Source organism: Gallinula chloropus (genome assembly GCF_964237585.1).
Source record: "Gallinula chloropus genome assembly, contig: HAP1_SCAFFOLD_496, whole genome shotgun sequence".
Classification (NCBI taxonomy): Eukaryota; Metazoa; Chordata; class Aves; order Gruiformes; family Rallidae; genus Gallinula; species Gallinula chloropus.
Window position 1 is genome coordinate 1 of NW_028168680.1, and position 16360 is coordinate 16360.

Here is a 16360-nt window from a genome sequence, read left to right on the forward strand (position 1 = left end):
GGGCACTCGGGGAGGGGGGGAGGGGCGGTGGGGGAGGGGCAGCGCGGGACGGGGCGGGGAGGGGGAGGGGCTCCTCTTCCTCTTCCTCCTCTTCATCCCGGAAGGGCGGCTCCGCCCCTGGGGGGAGGGGCAGGGGGGGAGGGGTCAGGGGGGGTGTTTTGGGGTGTCTCCCCCTCCCCCCCCAACCCCCCTTCCCCTCAGGGACTTTGGGGGTCCCAACAGGGGGTTTTGGGGTCCCATGGGGGGGTCCCACCAGGATTTGGGGTTCCACCCAGTTTGGGGGTCCCATGGGGGGGTCCCACCCAGTTTTGGGGTCCCATCCAGTTTGGGGGGCCCACCCAGGGGTCCCACCCAGTTTTGGGGTCCCACCCAGTTTGGGGGTCCCATGGGGGCGTCCCACCAGGTTTTGGGGTTCCATGGGGGGGTCCCACCAGGGAATTTGGGGTCCCACCAGGATTTAGGGTCCCACCCAGGGGTCCCACCAGGGAATTTGGGGTCCCACCAGGATCTGGGGTCCCATGGGGGTTTCCCACCAGGATTTGGGGTCCCACCAGGATCTGGGGTCCCATGGGGGGGTCCCACCCAGTTTTGGGGTCCCACCAGGAGATTTTGGGGTCCCATGGGGGGGTCCCACCAGGGAATTTGGGGTCCCACCACGATCAGGGGGTCCCATGGAGGGGGTCCCATCAGGTTTTGGGGTCCCACCAGGATTTAGGGTCCCACCCAGGGGTCCCACCAGGATTTGGGCTCCCACCCAGTTTGGGGGTCCCACCCAGGGGTCCCACCAGGGAATTTGGGATCCCACCCAGGGGTCCCACCAGGGAATTTGGGGTCCCACCAGGATTTGGTCTCCCACCCAGTTCTGGGGTCCCACCCGGGGTTCCCACCAGGGAATTTGGGGTCCCATGGGGGGGTTCCCACCCAGTTCTCGGGTCCCACCCGGGGTTCCCCACCCCGTTTCAGTGTCCCCCCTCCCCCCCACCCTCCTCACCCTCTCCTCCTCCTCCTCCTCCTCCTCCTCCTCGCTCTCCTCCCCGGACGTCTCCTCCGTCTCCGTCTCCGACGTCGTCTTCTCCCCCTCCCACTCTTCCTCCTCCTCCTCCTCCTCCTCCTCCTCCTCCCCAGCAGGATGCTGAGGATGCTGCCCACCCCCTGATGACGTCACCGATGACGTCACCCCCCCCCCAGCCTCGCTCTGAGCCCGCAGGTAACCCCAGCGCGCGGCGGCGAAGGAGAAGCCCCCGTGCCCCACCAACAGGCACTGGGGCTGCTGCAAACCGTGTCTGGCCACCCCCAGGAGAAGCTCCTGGTCGTGGTGACCCCGTTGCCACCAAGGCGGGAGGTCGGGGCCGGGAGGAGGGCAGGAACCAGCCAATCGGGTGGCCAGGAGGGGATGACGTAAGACCCGCTCGCGTAAGAGGCGCAGGAGGGAGAGACGCCGCAGAGCCCGCGCCGCCCGCCCGGCCGAGACCGGGGACACCCGCACCGAGGGGTCGGGAGGCTCTGGGGGGGGAGGAGAGGAGAGGAGAGGAGAGGAGGAGGGGGGAGGTTAAAGGGGGGGGGGGTGAGGGTGGGGAAGGTCAAAGGGGGTGGGGGGATCCCCAAATATATGGAGATGACCCCAAAGCCCCTCAAACCCGACCAAGATGCCCCCAAATCCCATGGAGATGCCCCCAAATCCCATGGAGATGCCCCCAAACCCCCTGTAGACACCCCCAAACCCCCCCAAACCCAACTAAGACACCCCCAAATCCTATGGAGATGCCCCCAAAGCCCCCAAACCCAACCAAGACACCCCCAAACCCCCTCCAACCCAATCAAGATGCCCCCAAACCCCCTGGAGATGCCACCAAACCCAACCAAGACCCCCCAAACCCCATGAAGACACCCCCAAACCCAACCAAGACACCCTCAAACCCCCTGAAGATGCCCCCAAACCCAACCCAAGACCCCCCCAACCCCATGGAGACGCCCCCAACCCCCCTCCAACCCAACCAAGACACCCCCCAACCCCCCCAAACCCAACCAAGACACCCCCAAAGCCCCCCAAACCCAACCAAGACCCGCCAAACCCCATGAAGACACCCCCAAACCCAACCAAGACACCCTCAAACCCCCTGGAGATGCCCCCAAACCCCCCCAAACCCAACCAAGACACCCCCAAACCCCCTCCAACCCAATCAAGATGCCCCCAAACCCCCTGAAGACACCCCCAAACCCCCTGGAGACACCCCCAAACCCAATGAAGACCCCCCAAACCCAACCAAGACCCCCCCAAACCCAACCAAGACCCCCCAAACCCCATGTAGATGCCCCCAAACCCCCCCCAAACCCCCTGTAGACCTCCCCAACCCCCCCAAACCCAACCAAGACCCCCCCAAACCCCCCAGAGACACCCCCAAACCCCCTGGAGACCCCCCCAAACCCCCTGGAAACACCCCCAAACCCAATGAAGACCCCCCAAACCCAACCAAGAGCCCCCCAAACCCCATGTAGACGCCCCCAAACCCCCCCCAAACCCCCTGTAGACCCCCCAAACCCCCCCAACCCAACCAAGACCCCCCCAAACCCCCTGGAGAGGCCCTCAAACCCCCCCAAACCCCACGAAGACCCCCCCAAACCCCCCGGAGACGCCCCCAAACCCCCTGTAGACCCCCCCAAACCCCCCCAACCCCCCTGCAGACGCCCCCAAACCCAACCAAGAGCCCCCCAAACCCCATGAAGACCCCCCCAAATCCCCCCAAAACCCCATGGAGACACCCCCAAACCCAACCAAACCCAACCAAGACCCCCCCAAACCCCCTGGAGAGGCCCTCAAACCCCCCCAAACCCAACCAAGACTCCCCCAAACCCCACGAAGACCCCCCCAAACCCCATGAAGACCCCCCCAACCCCCCCAAACCCCATGTAGACGCCCCCAAACCCAACCAAGACCCCCCAAACCCCATGAAGACCCCCCCAAACCCCCCCAAAACCCCATGGAGACACCCCCAAACCCAACCAAACCCAACCAAGACCCACCCAAACCCCCTGGAGATGCCCTCAAACCCCCCCAAACCCAACCAAGACCCCCCAAACCCCATGAAGACCCCCCCAAACCCCCTGTAGACCCCCCAAACCCCCTGGAGACGCCCCAAACCCCCCCCAAACCCCCTGTAGACCCCCCCAAACCCCCCCAAACCCAACCAAGACCCCCTGAAACCCCCCGAAGACCCCCCAAACCCCCTGTAGACGCCCCCAACCCCCCCCAAACCCCATGAAAACACCCCCAAACCCAACCAAGACCCCTCCAAACCCCCTCCAACCCAACCAAGATGCCCCCAAACCCAACCAAGACCCCCCCAAACCCCATGAAGACCCCCCCAAACCCCCCCAAAACCCCATGGAGACACCCCCAAACCCAACCAAACCCAACCAAGACACCCCCAAACCCCCTGGAGATGCCCCCAAACCCCCTGAAGACCCCCCAAACCCCATGAAGACACCCCCAAACTCAACCAAGATGCCCCCAAACCCAACCAAGACTCCCCCAAACCCCATGAAGACACCCCCAAACCCCCCCAAACCCAACCAAGACCCCCCCAAACCCCCTGAAGACCCCCCCAAACCCCATGAAGACCCCCCCAAACCCCCTGTAGACACCCCCAAACCCCCCGGAGACACCCCCAAACCCCATGGAGACACCCCCAAACCCATGAAGACACCCCCAAACCCCCCCAAACCCAACGAAGACCCCCCCAAACCCCCCGGAAACACCCCCAACCCCCCCCAAACCCAACCAAGACCCTCCCCAAACCCCCCGGAGACACCCCCAAACCCCCTGTAGACCCCCCCAAACCCCCCCAAACCCCCTGCAGACGCCCCCAAACCCAACCAAGAGCCCCCCAAACCCCCTGTAGACCCCCCCAAACTCCCCCAGCAGCGTACCGTCTCCCGGGGCGGGGGGCAGGCGGCAGACCTGCCTGCACATGGCCACGAAGCCGTGGTAGAACTTGGTGAGGGTCTCGTCCGTCTTCTTCTCCAGCCTGGCCAGGGAGCGGAACCGGCCCCAACGGAACCGGCCCGACTCGGGTTCCAGCTCCACCCCGAAGCTGGAGGCCACCCGGTAGAAATCCGCCTGTTCCCGGCGGCTCCACCTGCAACCAGGTACAGGGGGTGGTGTTCAGCACCCCCCAAAAAGTCCCTTTTAGGGTCTAGAACCCCAAAGAAAGGCAGTTGTGGGGTCTAGAACCCCGAAGAACGGCAGTTGTGGGGTCTAGAACCCCAAAGTTGGGGGTTCTGGAGGTCCTAGAGACAGAAAAAGGGGGTTCTAGACCCCACAACTGGTGGTCTTTGGGGTTCTAGACACCGTAACTGATGGTCTTTGGGGTTCTAGACCCGACAAGTGGTGGTATTTGGGGTTCTAGACTCCTCAACTGGTGGTCTTTGGGGTTATAGACTCCATAATGGGCATTTGGGGGGTTCTAGACACCATAACTGATGTTTTGGGGGTTCTAGACACCGTAAGTGATGTTCTTTGGGGTTCTAGACCCCACAACTGGCATTCTTTGGGGTTCTAGACCCCACAACTGGTGGTCTTTGGGGTTCTAGACCCGACAAGTGGTGGTATTTGGGGTTCTAGACTCCTCAACTGGTGGTCTTTGGGGTTATAGACTCCATAATGGGCATTTAGGGGGTTCTAGACACCATAACTGATGTTTTGGGGGTTCTAGACACCGTAAGTGATGTTCTTTGGGGTTCTAGACCCCACAACTGGCATTCTTTGGGGTTCTAGACACCGTAACTGACGTTCTTTGGGGTCTAGACCAAATAATTGATGTTCTTTGGGGTTCTAGACTCCTCAACTGGTGGTCTCTGGGGTTCTAGACCCCACAATGGACTTTCTGGGGGGTTCTAGACCCCCCACACCTGATGGTCTTTGGGGTTCTAGACCCCACAACTGATGGTCTTTGGGGTTCTAGACCCCATAATGCACTTTTTTGGGGGGTTTCTAGACCCCATAACTGATGTTTTTGGGGGTTCTAGACTCCACAACTGATGTTCTTTGGGGTTCTAGACACAGTAACTGATGGTCTTTGGGGTTCTAGACTCCACAACCGACGGTCTTTTGGGTTCTAGACACTGTAAACAGATGTTCTTTGGAGTTCTAGACCCCGTAACTGGAGTTCTTTGGGGTTCTAGACTCCACAACTGATGTTCTTTGGGGTTCTAGACACCGTAAACGGATGGTTCTTTTTTGGGTTCTAGACTCCACAACTGATGGTCTTTGGGGTTCTAGACACTGTAACTGAAGCTCTTTGGGGTTCTAGACCCCATAATTGACGTTCTTTGGGGTTCTAGACACCACAATGGACTTTTTTGGGGGTTCTAGACCCCATAACTGACGTTCTTTGGGGTTCTAGACAAAGTAAACGGATGGTCTTTGGGGTTCTAGACTCCATAACTGATGTTCTTAGGGGTTCTAGACCCCATAACGGATGGCATTTTGGGGTTCTAGACTCCACAATTGATGTTCTTTGGGGTTCTAGACACCATAATGGACCTTTTCTGGGGTGGTGGGACCTTCTTCAGGACCCCCTGACCCCCAAAACCTCCCTGGACCCCTCCCAGGGACCCCAAAACCCCCCCTAGACCCCCCCAGGAACCCCAACCCCCCCCAAAATCCCCCCCTAGATCCTCGCAGTGACCCCAAAACCCCCCATAGACCCCCCAAAACCCCCTCTTAGCCCCCCAACCCCCCCCCTAGACCCCCCCAGTGACCCCAAAACCCCCCCTAGACCCCCCTTGGACCCCAAAACCCCCCATAGACCCCCCAAAACCCCCTCTTAGCCCCCCAACCCCCCCCCTTGACCCCCCCAGGAAACCCCAAAACCCCCCATAGACCCCACAAAACCGCCTCCCAGCCCCACCAGGGTCCCCAAAACCCCCCATAGACCCCTCCAGGAACCCCAAAACCCCCATAGACCCCCCAAAACCCCCCATAGACCCTCCCAGTGACCCCAAATCCCCCCATAGACCCCCCCTAGGGACCCCAAAACCCCCCCTAGACCCCCCCAGGAACCCCAAAACCCCCCATATCCCCCCCAAACCCCCTCTTAGCCCCCCAAAACCCCCCATAGACCCTCCCAGTGACCCCAAATCCCCCCCCTAGACCCCCCCAGGGACCCAAAACCCCCTCCCAGCCCCACCAGGAACCCCAAAACCCCCTCCCATAGACCCCCCCAGGGACCCCAAAACCCCCCCTAGACCCCCCCAGTGACCCCAACCCCCCCCATATCCCCCCCAAACACCCTCTCAGCCCCCCAAAATCCCCCCAGGGACCCCCCAAAACCCCCTCTTACCCCCCAAAACCCCCTCCCAGCTCCTCCAGAGACCCTAAAACCCTCCATAGACCCCCTAAGGACCCCAAAAGCCCCCCTAGACCCCCCAAAACCCCCCCTAGACCCCTCCAGTGACCCCAACCCCCCCCCTAGACCCCCCCAGGAACCCCAAAACCCCCCATAGACCCCCCAAACCCCCCCCAGACCCTCCCAGTGACCCCAAAACCCCCCATAGACCCCCCAAAACCCCCCATAGACTCCCCAAAACCCCCCATAGACTCCCCAAAACCCCCCCATAGACCCCCCCAGGAACCCCAAAACCCCCCCCATATCCCCCCCAAACCCCCTCTTAGCCCCCCAAACCCCCCCCTAGACCCCTCCAGTGACCCCAACCCCCCCCCTAGACCCCCCCAGGAACCCCAAAACCCCCTCCCAGCCCCCCCAGGAACCCCAAAACCCCCCCTAGGCCCCCCCAGGGACCCCAAAACCTCCTCCCAGCCCCACCAGGAACCCCAAAACCCCCTTAGACCCCCCCAGGGACCCCAAACCCCCCCATAGACCCCCCCTAGGGACCCCAAAACCCCCCCTAGACCCCCCTTGGACCCACCCTCCCCCCATAGACCCCCCAAAACCCCCTCCCAGCTCCCCCAGAGACCCCAACCCCCCCCCTAGATCCCCCTAGGGACCCCAAAACCCCCCCTAGACCCTCCCCAGGAACCCCAACCCCCCCCATAGACCCTCCCAGTGACCCCAAAACCCCACAAAACCCCCTCCCAGCTCCCCCAGAGACCCCAAAACCCCCCTTAGACCCCCCCAGGAACCCCAAAACCTCCCATAGACCCCCCAAAGCCCCCTCCCAGCTCTCCTTGGGACCCCAAATCCCCCCCTGGACCCCCCCAGTGACCCCAAAACCCCCCATAGACCCCCCAAAACCCCCCCTAGACCCCCCCAGGGACCCCCAAAACCGCCTCTTACCCCCCAAAATCCCCTCCCAGGTCCCCCAGAGACCCCAAAACCCCCTCCCAGCCCCACCAGGAACCCCAAAAGCCCCCCTAGACCCCCCAAAACCCCCCCATCCCCCCTCCCCCAGACCTCTGCTGCTTCTCCCTGCGGGCCATCTCCTTCAGCTTGCAGGCGGCGTCGCAGCGGCGGCGCCGGCGGTCGCCGCCCCTTTCCCCGGCCGCCATCGCTCCGGCCTCGTTCCCACTTCCAAGATGGCCGCCACTTCCAAGATGGCCGCCACTTCCAAGATGGCCGCCAACGCCGCCGCCAACGCCGCCAACGCCGCCAGCGCCGCCGCCGCCGCGGAGCTGCTGCTGCTCCCGCTGGCAGGCGGCGATGAGGCGCCGCAGCCGCGCCGTCAGCACCGAGCCCGCCGGCCACGGGGGCTGCTCGCAGGACGGGGGGTGGCCTGGGGGGAGGGGGGGGGGGAAAAGGGGGGGTTAGAGGGGGTCCCCAGGGGGGGTGGGGGTGCCTATGGGTGCTATGGGGGTCCCTATGGGTCTCTATGGGTGCTATAGGGGTCCTATGGGGGTCCCTATGGGTGCTATGGGGGTCCCTATGGGTGCTATGGGGGCTATGGGGGTCCCTATGGGGGTCTATGGGGGTCCCTATGGGGGTCCCTGGGGGTTCTATGGGGCTCCCTATGGGTGCTATGGGGGTCCCTGTGGGTGCTTTGGGGGTCCCTATGGGGGTCCCTATGGGTCTCTATGGGTGCTATGGGGGTCCCTATGGGGGTCTATGGGGGTCTATGGGGGTCCCTGGGGGTCCTATGGGGGTCTCTGGGGTCTCTATGGGGGTCCCTAAGGGGGCTATGGGGGTCCCTGGGGTCCCTATGGGTGCTATGGGGGTCCCTGGGGTCTCTATGGGTGCTATGGGGGTCCCTATGGGTCTCTATGGGTGTCTCTGGGGGGCCTATGGGGGTCCCTATGGGTGTTCTTGGGGGTCTATAGGGGTCTATGGGGGTCCCTATGGGGGTCCCTGGGGTCCCTATGGGGGTCCCTGGGGGTTCTATGGGGGTCTATGGGGGTCCCTATGGGGGCTATGGGGGTCCCTATGGGGGTCCTTGGGGTCTCTATGGGGGTCTATGGGGGTCCTTATGGGTGCTATGGGGGTCTCTATGGGGGTCTTTGGGGGTCTATGGGGGTCCCTATGGGTGCTATGGGGGTCCCTATGGGGGTCCTATGGGTGCTATGGGGGTCCCTATGGGTGCTATGGGGGTCCCTATGAGTTTCTATGGGTGCTATGGGGGTCCCTATGGGGGTCCCTGGGGTCCCTATGGGTGCTATGGGGGTCCCTGGGGTCTCTATGGGTTCTATGGGGGTCCCTATGGGTGCTATGGGGGTCCCTATGGGTGCTATGGGGGTCCTGGGGGTGTCTCTGGGGGTCCTATGGGGGCCCCTGGGGTCTCTATGGGTGCTATGGGGGTCCCTATGGGTGCTATGGGGGTCTCTGGGGTCTCTATGGGGGTCTATGGGGGTGCCTATGGGTGCTATGGGGGTCCCTATGGGGGTCTATGGGGGTCTATGGGGGTTCTATGGGGGTCTATGGGGGTCCCTGGGGTCCCTATGGGGGTCCTTGGGGTCTCTATGGGGGTCCCTGGGGGTTCTATGGGGGTCCCTATGGGTGCTATGGGGGTCCCTATGGGTGCTCTTGGGGGTCCCTGGGGTCCCTATGGGTGCTCTTGGGGGTCCTATGGGGGTCTCTGGGGTCTCTATGGGTGCTATGGGGGTCCCTGGGGTCCCTATGGGGGTCCCTATGGGGGTCTAATGGGGGTCCCTATGGGTTTCTATGGGTGCTATGGGGGTCCCTATGGGTCTCTATGGGTGCTATGGGGGTCCCTATGGGGGTCTATAGGGGTCCCTGGGGGTTCTATGGGGGTCCCTGGGGGTTCTATGGGGGTGCTATGGGGGTGCTATGGGGGTGTCTATGGGGGTCTATGGGGGTCCCTATGGGTGCTATGGGGGTCCTGGGGGTGTCTCTGGGGGTCCTATGGGGGCCCCTGGGGTCCCTATGGGTGCTCTTGGGGGTCCTATGGGGGTCCCTGGGGTCTCTATGGGTGCTTTTGGGGGTCCTATGGGGGTCCCTATGGGTCTCTATGGGTGCTATGGGGGTCCTATGGGGGTCCTTGGGGTCTCTATGGGGGTCTATGGGGGTCCCTGGGGGTTCTATGGGGGTCTATAGGGGTCTTTGGGGGTCCCTATGGGTGTTCTTGGGGGTCTATAGGGGTCTATGGGGGTCCCTATGGGGCCTATGGGGGCTATGGGGGTCCTGGGGGTGTCTGTGGGGATCTATGGGGAGCCTATGGGGGTCCCTATGGGGGTTCTATGGGGGTGCTATGGAAGTCCCTATGGGTGCTATGGGGGTCCCTGGGGTCCCTATGGGGGTCCCTGGGGGTTCTATGGGTGTCCTATGGGGGTCTCTGGGGTCTCTATGGGGGTCCCTGGGGTCCCTATGGGTGTCGTTGGGGGTCCTATGGGTCTCTATGGGGGTCCCTATGGGTCTCTATGGGTGCTATGGGGGTCCCTATGGGTGCTATGGGGGTCCCTATGGGTCTCTATGTGTTCTATGGGGATCCCTGGGGTCCCTATGGGGGTCTTTGGGGCCCTATGGGGGTCCCTATGGGTCTCTATGGGTGCTATGGGGGTCCTATGGGGGTCCTTGGGGTCTCTATGGGGGTCTATGGGGGTCCCTATGGGGGCTATGGGGGTCCCTATGGGTCTCTATGGGTGCTATGATGGGGGTCCCTATGGGTGTTACGGGGGTCCCTATGGGTGCTATGGGGGTCCCTATGGGGGTCCTTGGGGTCTCTATGGGTGCTATGGGGGTCCCTATGGGTGCTATGGGGGTCTCTGGGGTCTCTATGGGGGTCTATGGGGGTGCCTATGGGTGCTATGGGGGTCCCTATGGGGGTCTATGGGGGTCTATGGGGGTTCTATGGGGGTCTATGGGGGTCCCTGGGGTCCCTATGGGGGTCCTTGGGGTCTCTATGGGGGTCCCTGGGGGTTCTATGGGGGTCCCTATGGGTGCTATGCGGGTCCCTATGGGTGCTCTTGGGGGTCCCTGTGGTCCCTATGGGTGCTCTTGGGGGTCCTATGGGGGTCTCTGGGGTCTCTATGGGTGCTATGGGGGTCCCTGGGGTCTCTATGGGGTCTTTGGGGTCTTATGGGGGTCCCTATGGGGGTCCCTAAGGGTGCTATGGGGGTCCCTATGGGTGCTATGGGGGCTATGGGGGTTCCTATGGGTCCTATGGGGGTCTATGGGTCCTGTGGGGGTCCTATGGGGGTCCCTATGGGTGCTATGGGGGTCCCTGGGGGTCCTGTGGGTGTCTCTGGGGGGTCTCTGGGGGTCCCTATGGGTGTTCTTGGGGGTCTATAGGGGTCTATGGGGGTCCCTATGGGGGTCCTACGGGTGCTATGGGGGTCCCTGGGGTCCCTATGGGGGTCCCTGGGGGTTCTATGGGGGTCTATGGGGGTCCCTATGGGGGCTATGGGGGTCCCTATGGGGGTCCTTGGGGTCTCTATGGGGGTCTGTGGGGGTCCTTATGGGTGCTATGGGGGTCTCTATGGGGGTCTTTGGGGGTCTATGGGGGTCCCTATGGGTGCTATGGGGGTCCCTATGGGGGTCCTATGGGGGTCCCTATGGGTGCTATGGGGGTCCCTATGGGTCTCTATGGGTGCTATGGGGGTCCCTGGGGTCCCTATGGGGGTCCCTATGGGTCTCTATGGGTGCTATAGGGGTCCCTATTGGGCTCTATGGGGGTCCCTGGGGTCCCTATGGGTCCTATGGGGGTCCCTGGGGGTTCTATGGGGGTCTATAGGGGTCCCTATGGGTGCTATGGGGGTCCCTATGGGGGTCCTTGGGGTCTCTATGGGGGTCTATGGGGGTCCCTATGGGTGCTCTTGGGGGTCCTATGGGGGTCCTGTGGGTGCTATGGGGGTCCCTATGGGTGCTATGGGGGTCCCTATGGGTCTCTATGGGGGTCCCTATGGGTCTCTATGGGTGCTATGGGGGTCCCTATGGGGGTCTATAGGGGTCCCTGGGGGTTCTATGGGGGTCCCTGGGGGTTCTATGGGGGTGCTATGGGGGTGCTATGGGGGTGTCTATGGGGGTCTATGGGGGTCCCTATGGGTGCTATGGGGGTCCTGGGGGTGTCTCTGGGGGTCCTATGGGGGCCCCTGGGGTCCCTATGGGTGCTCTTGGGGGTCCTATGGGGGTCCCTGGGGTCCCTATGGGGGTCCCTGGGGGTTCTATGGGGGTCTATGGGGCTCCCTATGGGTGCTATGGGGGTCCCTATGGGGGTCCTTGGGGTCTCTATGGGGGTCTATGGGGGTTCTATGGGGGTCTATGGGGGTCCTATGGGTCTCTAGGGGGTCCTATGGGGGTCCCTGGGGGGGTCTATAGGGGTCTTTGGGGGTCCCTGGGGACCCTATGGGGGTCCCTATGGGTCCTATGGGGGTCCCTTGGGGTTCTATAGGGGTCCCTATGGGTGCTCTTCGGGGTCCTATAGGTCTCTAGGAGGGTCCTATGGGGGTCCCATGGGTCTCTATGGGGGGGTCCTCTGGGTGCTCTGGGGGTCCCTATAGATCTGGGGGGGGTCCCTATAGATCCTGGGGGGTCCCTATAGATCCAGGGGGGTCCCCCCTACCCCAGGGGTCCCTATAGATATTGGGGACCCCCTATAGATCCTGAGGGTCCCTATAGATCCAGGGGGGTTCCTATTGATCCTGGGGATCCCTATAGATCCTGGGGGTCCCTATAGATCCTGGCGATCCCTATAGATCCAGGGGGGTCCCTATAGATCCTGGGAGTCCCTATAGATCCAGGGGGGTCCCTATAGATCCAGGGGACCCCCTATAGATCCTGGGGGTCCCTATAGATCCAGGGACCCCCTATAGATCCAGGGGGGTCCCTATAGACCCTGGGTGTCCCTATAGATCCAGGGACCCCCTATAGATCCAAGGACCCCCTATACATCCTGGGGCTCCCTATAGATCCAGGGACCCCCTACAGATCCAGGGGGGGTCCCTATAGATCCAGGGGACCCCCTATAGATCCAGGGACCCCCTATAGATCCAGGGGGGTCCCTATAGACCCTGGGTGTCCCTATAGATCCAGGGACCCCCTATAGATCCAAGTACCCCCTATACATCCTGGGGCTCCCTATAGATCCAGGGACCCCCTACAGATCCAGGGGGGTCCCTATAGATCCAGGGGACCCCCTATAGATCCAGGGGACCCCCTATAGATCCAGGAGGGTCCCTATAGATCCTGAGGGTCCCTATAGATCCAGGGACCCCCTATAGATCCAAGGGACCCCCTACAGATCCAGGAGGGTCCCTATAGATCCAGGGACCCCCTATAGATCCAGGGGGGTCCCTATAGACCCTGGGTGTCCCTATAGATCCAGGGGACCCCCTATAGATCCAGGGGGGGGATCCCTCCTTCCCCAGGGCTCCCTACAGACACCGAGACCCCCCCCCCCCCAACCCAGACTTTGGGGGTCCCTACAGATCCAGGGGGATCCCTCCTTCCTTTACCTCTCCCTCTAGACATCATGGGGACCCCCTATAGATATAGGGGGGGGTCCCCTATATATCCCCCCCCCCCCCCCATTTACCTTCATCGACCACCGAGATCTCCTCATCCAGCAGCATCAACGGGTCAGTCTGAGGGGGGGGGGGGGGGGTAATTAACCCCCCTCCACCCCCCCCCCAATTCTTTGGGGGGCAGATTTTTGGGGTGGGGGGGGTAGATAAAAGGTGGGGGGACCCCTTAAATTTGGGGAGGGGGTCGGTACTCACCTCATCATCCTGCTCCTTGGCCCCTCTTTCCCCCCCCCCAGGGAGGGGTCTGTACTCGGGGTCCTCACAGTCCTTCTCGAAATCCACCCTAAAGAGGGGGGGGGGGGTAAAAAAGGGGGGTGTACCCCAAAAATTAAGGGGTGCAGGGGAACCCCAATAGATCCCTCAGCACCCTAAGACTCCCCTCTATCCCCCTCTGTCCCCCTCCTCAGATTTTAGGGGTGCCTCAGCCCGCAAAAGGGGGGATGAACTCAGCCCAGCCCCCCCAACCAGGGGCTGGTCGGTATTAGCATGGCACGGTCATCATCGGCACCGCTAAATTGGGGGGGGGGGGCACCCCAAAATTGGGGTGGGGGAGCCCGAAATTGGGGTGGGGGACCCCAAAATTGGGGTGGGGAGCCCGAAATTGGGGCTGGGGGGCCCCAGGACACCCCAAAATGGGGCTGGGGAGCCCGAAATTGGGGCTGGGGGACCCCAAAACCAACCCAAGAGGGGTTGGGGGACCCTGAAATGGGGCTGGGGGATCCCGAAATTGGGGTTGGGGGACCCAAAAATGGGGCTGGGGACCCAAAAATTGGGGTGGGGAGCCCGAAATTGGGGATGGGAGGCCCCAGGACACCCCAAGAGGGGCTGGGGGACCCCAGAATGGGGCTCTGGGACCCCGAAATGGGAGTGGGGGACCCCAAAACGAGCCCAAGAGGGGCTGGGGGACCCCAAAACCCCCCAAACAGGTCTAGGGGACCCCAAAAACTGCCCAAGGGGAGCTCAGAGACCCCCAAAATGGGGCTGAGGGACCCCAAAACTGGGCTGGGGGACCCAGAACGCCCCCAAAACTGACTTGGGGGACCCCAACTCACCCCAAACCCACCTCAACCCCCCCAAACCCACTCTGAGCCCCCCCAAACCCCCTCAGGACCCCCCAGAATTTGGGGAGGGGGTGTGGGACCCCCCAAAAACAGAGCTGGGGGACCCCAAAAAAGGGGCTGGGGGACCCCAACTCACCCCAAAACCCACTCTGAGCCCCCCTAAACCCACTCTGAGCCCCCCAAACCCACTTTGAACCCCCCCAAACCCCCTCAGGACCCCTCCAACCCCCCTCAGGACCCCTCAGGACCCCCCAGAATTTGGGGAGGGGGTGTGGGACCCCCCAAAAACAGAGCTGGGGGACCCCAAAATAGCTCTGGGGGACCCCAAAACGGGGCTGGGAGACCCCAACTCACCCCAAAACCCACTCTGAGCCCCCCTCAGGACCCCTCAGGACCCCCCAGAATTTGGGGAGGGGGTGTGGGACCCCCCAAAAATGGGGCTGGGAGACCCCAACTCACCCCAAAACCCACTCTGAGCCCCCCTAAACCCACTCTGAGCCCCCCAAACCCACTTTGAACCCCCCCAAACCCCCTCAGGACCCCTCCAACCTCCCTCAGGACCCCTCAGGACCCCCCCGAATTTGGGGAGGGGGCGTGGGACCCCCCAAAAACGGGGCTGGGAGACCCCAACTCACCCCAAAAACCACTCTGAGCCCCCCTAAACCCACTCTGAGCCCCCCTAAACCCACTCTAAGCCCCCCCAAACCCCCTCAGGACCCCCCAGAATTTGGGGAGGGGGCGTGGGACCCCCCAAAAATAGACCTGAGGGACCCCAACTCACCCCAAAACCCACTCTGAGCCCCCCTAAACCCAATCTGAGCCCCCCTAAACCCACTTTGAAGCCCCCCAAACCCACTCTAAGCCCCCCCAAACCCCCTCAGGACCCCTCCAACCCCCCTCAGGACCCCCCAGAATTTGGGGAGGGGGTGTGGGACCCCCCAAAAATGGGGCTGGGGGACCCCAAAACAGGGCTGGGAGACCCCAACTCACCCCAAACCCACCTCCAAGCAGCTCTCAACCCCCCTAAACCCACTCTGAGCCCCCCTAAACCCACTTTGAACCCCCCCAAACCCCCTCAGGACCCCTCCAACCCCCCTCAGGACCCCCCAAAATTTGGGGAGGGGGCGTGGGACCCCCCAGAACTCACCCCTCCCCCACGTCCAGGCGCTGCTCGGCAGCGATAGCCTTGTCGTCGGGGCGCCCGGCCTTCTCCAGGAAGCAGAGGGCTGGGTCGGCTCTCATGGTGTTGTACTTCTCATAGCCTGGGGAGCACCCCAAAAACGGGGTCAAACGCCCCAAAAACGGGGTCAGAACCACCCCAAATCGGGGTCAGAACCCCCAAAATAGGGTTAACCCACCCCAAAATGGGATTAAACCACCCAAAATGGGATGAAACCCTCCCAAAGTGGGGTGAAACTGCCCCAAAATGGGGTGAGAACCCCCCAAAATTGGGTCAATTGCCCCAAAAATGGGGTGAACCCCCAAAAATTGGGGTGAAACTGGCCAAAAATTGGGTGAAACTGCCCAAAAATGGGGTTAAACTGGCCAAAATGGGGTGAAACTGGCCCAAAATGGGGTGAAACTGCCCCAAAATGGGCTGAGAACCCCCCAAAATTGGGTCAATCACCCCAAAAATCGGGTGAATCCCCCAAAAACATGGTCAAACACCCCAAAAACGGGGTCAGAACCACCCAAAATCGGGGTCAGAACCCCAAAATGGGGTTAACCCACCCCAAAATGGGATAAACCCAACCAAAATGGGATGAAACCCTCCAAAATGGGGTGAAACTGCACCAAAATGGGGTGAAACTGCCTCAAAATGGGGTGAGAACCCCCCAAAATTGGGTCAATTGCCCCAAAAATGGGGTGAACCCCCCAAAATTGGGGTGAAACTGGCCAAAAATTGGGTGAAACTGCCCCAAAATGGGGTTAAACTGGCCAAAAATTGGGTGAAACCACCCAAAAATGGGGTGAAACTGGCCAAAAATTGGGTGAAACTGCCCAAAAATGGGGTTAAACTGGCCAAAATGGGGTGAAACTGGCCCAAAATGGGGTGAAACTGCCCCAAAATGGGCTGAGAACCCCTCAAAATTGGGTCAATTGCCCCAAAAATGGGGTGAACCCCCAAAAATTGGGGTGAAACTGCACAAAAATGGGGTGAAACTACCCCAAAATGGGGTTAAACTGGCCAAAATGGGGTGAAACTGGCCCAAAATGGGGTGAGAACCCCCCAAAATTGGGTCAATCGCCCCAAAATGGGGTGAAAACCCCCAAAATTGGGTGAGACACCCCAATAATGGGGTTAAAAACCCAAAAAATGGGCTGAACCCCCCAAAACTGGGGTGGAACTGCCCCAAAATGGGGTAAGAAC

General features: G+C 61.8%; 1 protein-coding gene across 1 annotated transcript in view; it reads right to left on the reverse strand.

The window, feature by feature from the left end:
• Positions 1–6: 6 nt before the first annotated feature.
• The window catches only part of LOC311204265 (chromodomain-helicase-DNA-binding protein 8-like), a gene marked incomplete at both ends in the record, with an annotated part of 34631 nt that continues 18277 nt past the window's right edge, over positions 7–16360 (reverse strand). Inside the window, 7 exon segments of the mRNA XM_084280712.1 lie at positions 7–109; positions 983–1503; positions 3928–4136; positions 7413–7731; positions 12940–12988; positions 13124–13211; positions 15137–15251. Of these exon segments, the coding sequence (XP_084136838.1) occupies positions 7–109; positions 983–1503; positions 3928–4136; positions 7413–7731; positions 12940–12988; positions 13124–13211; positions 15137–15251 (1404 nt within the window).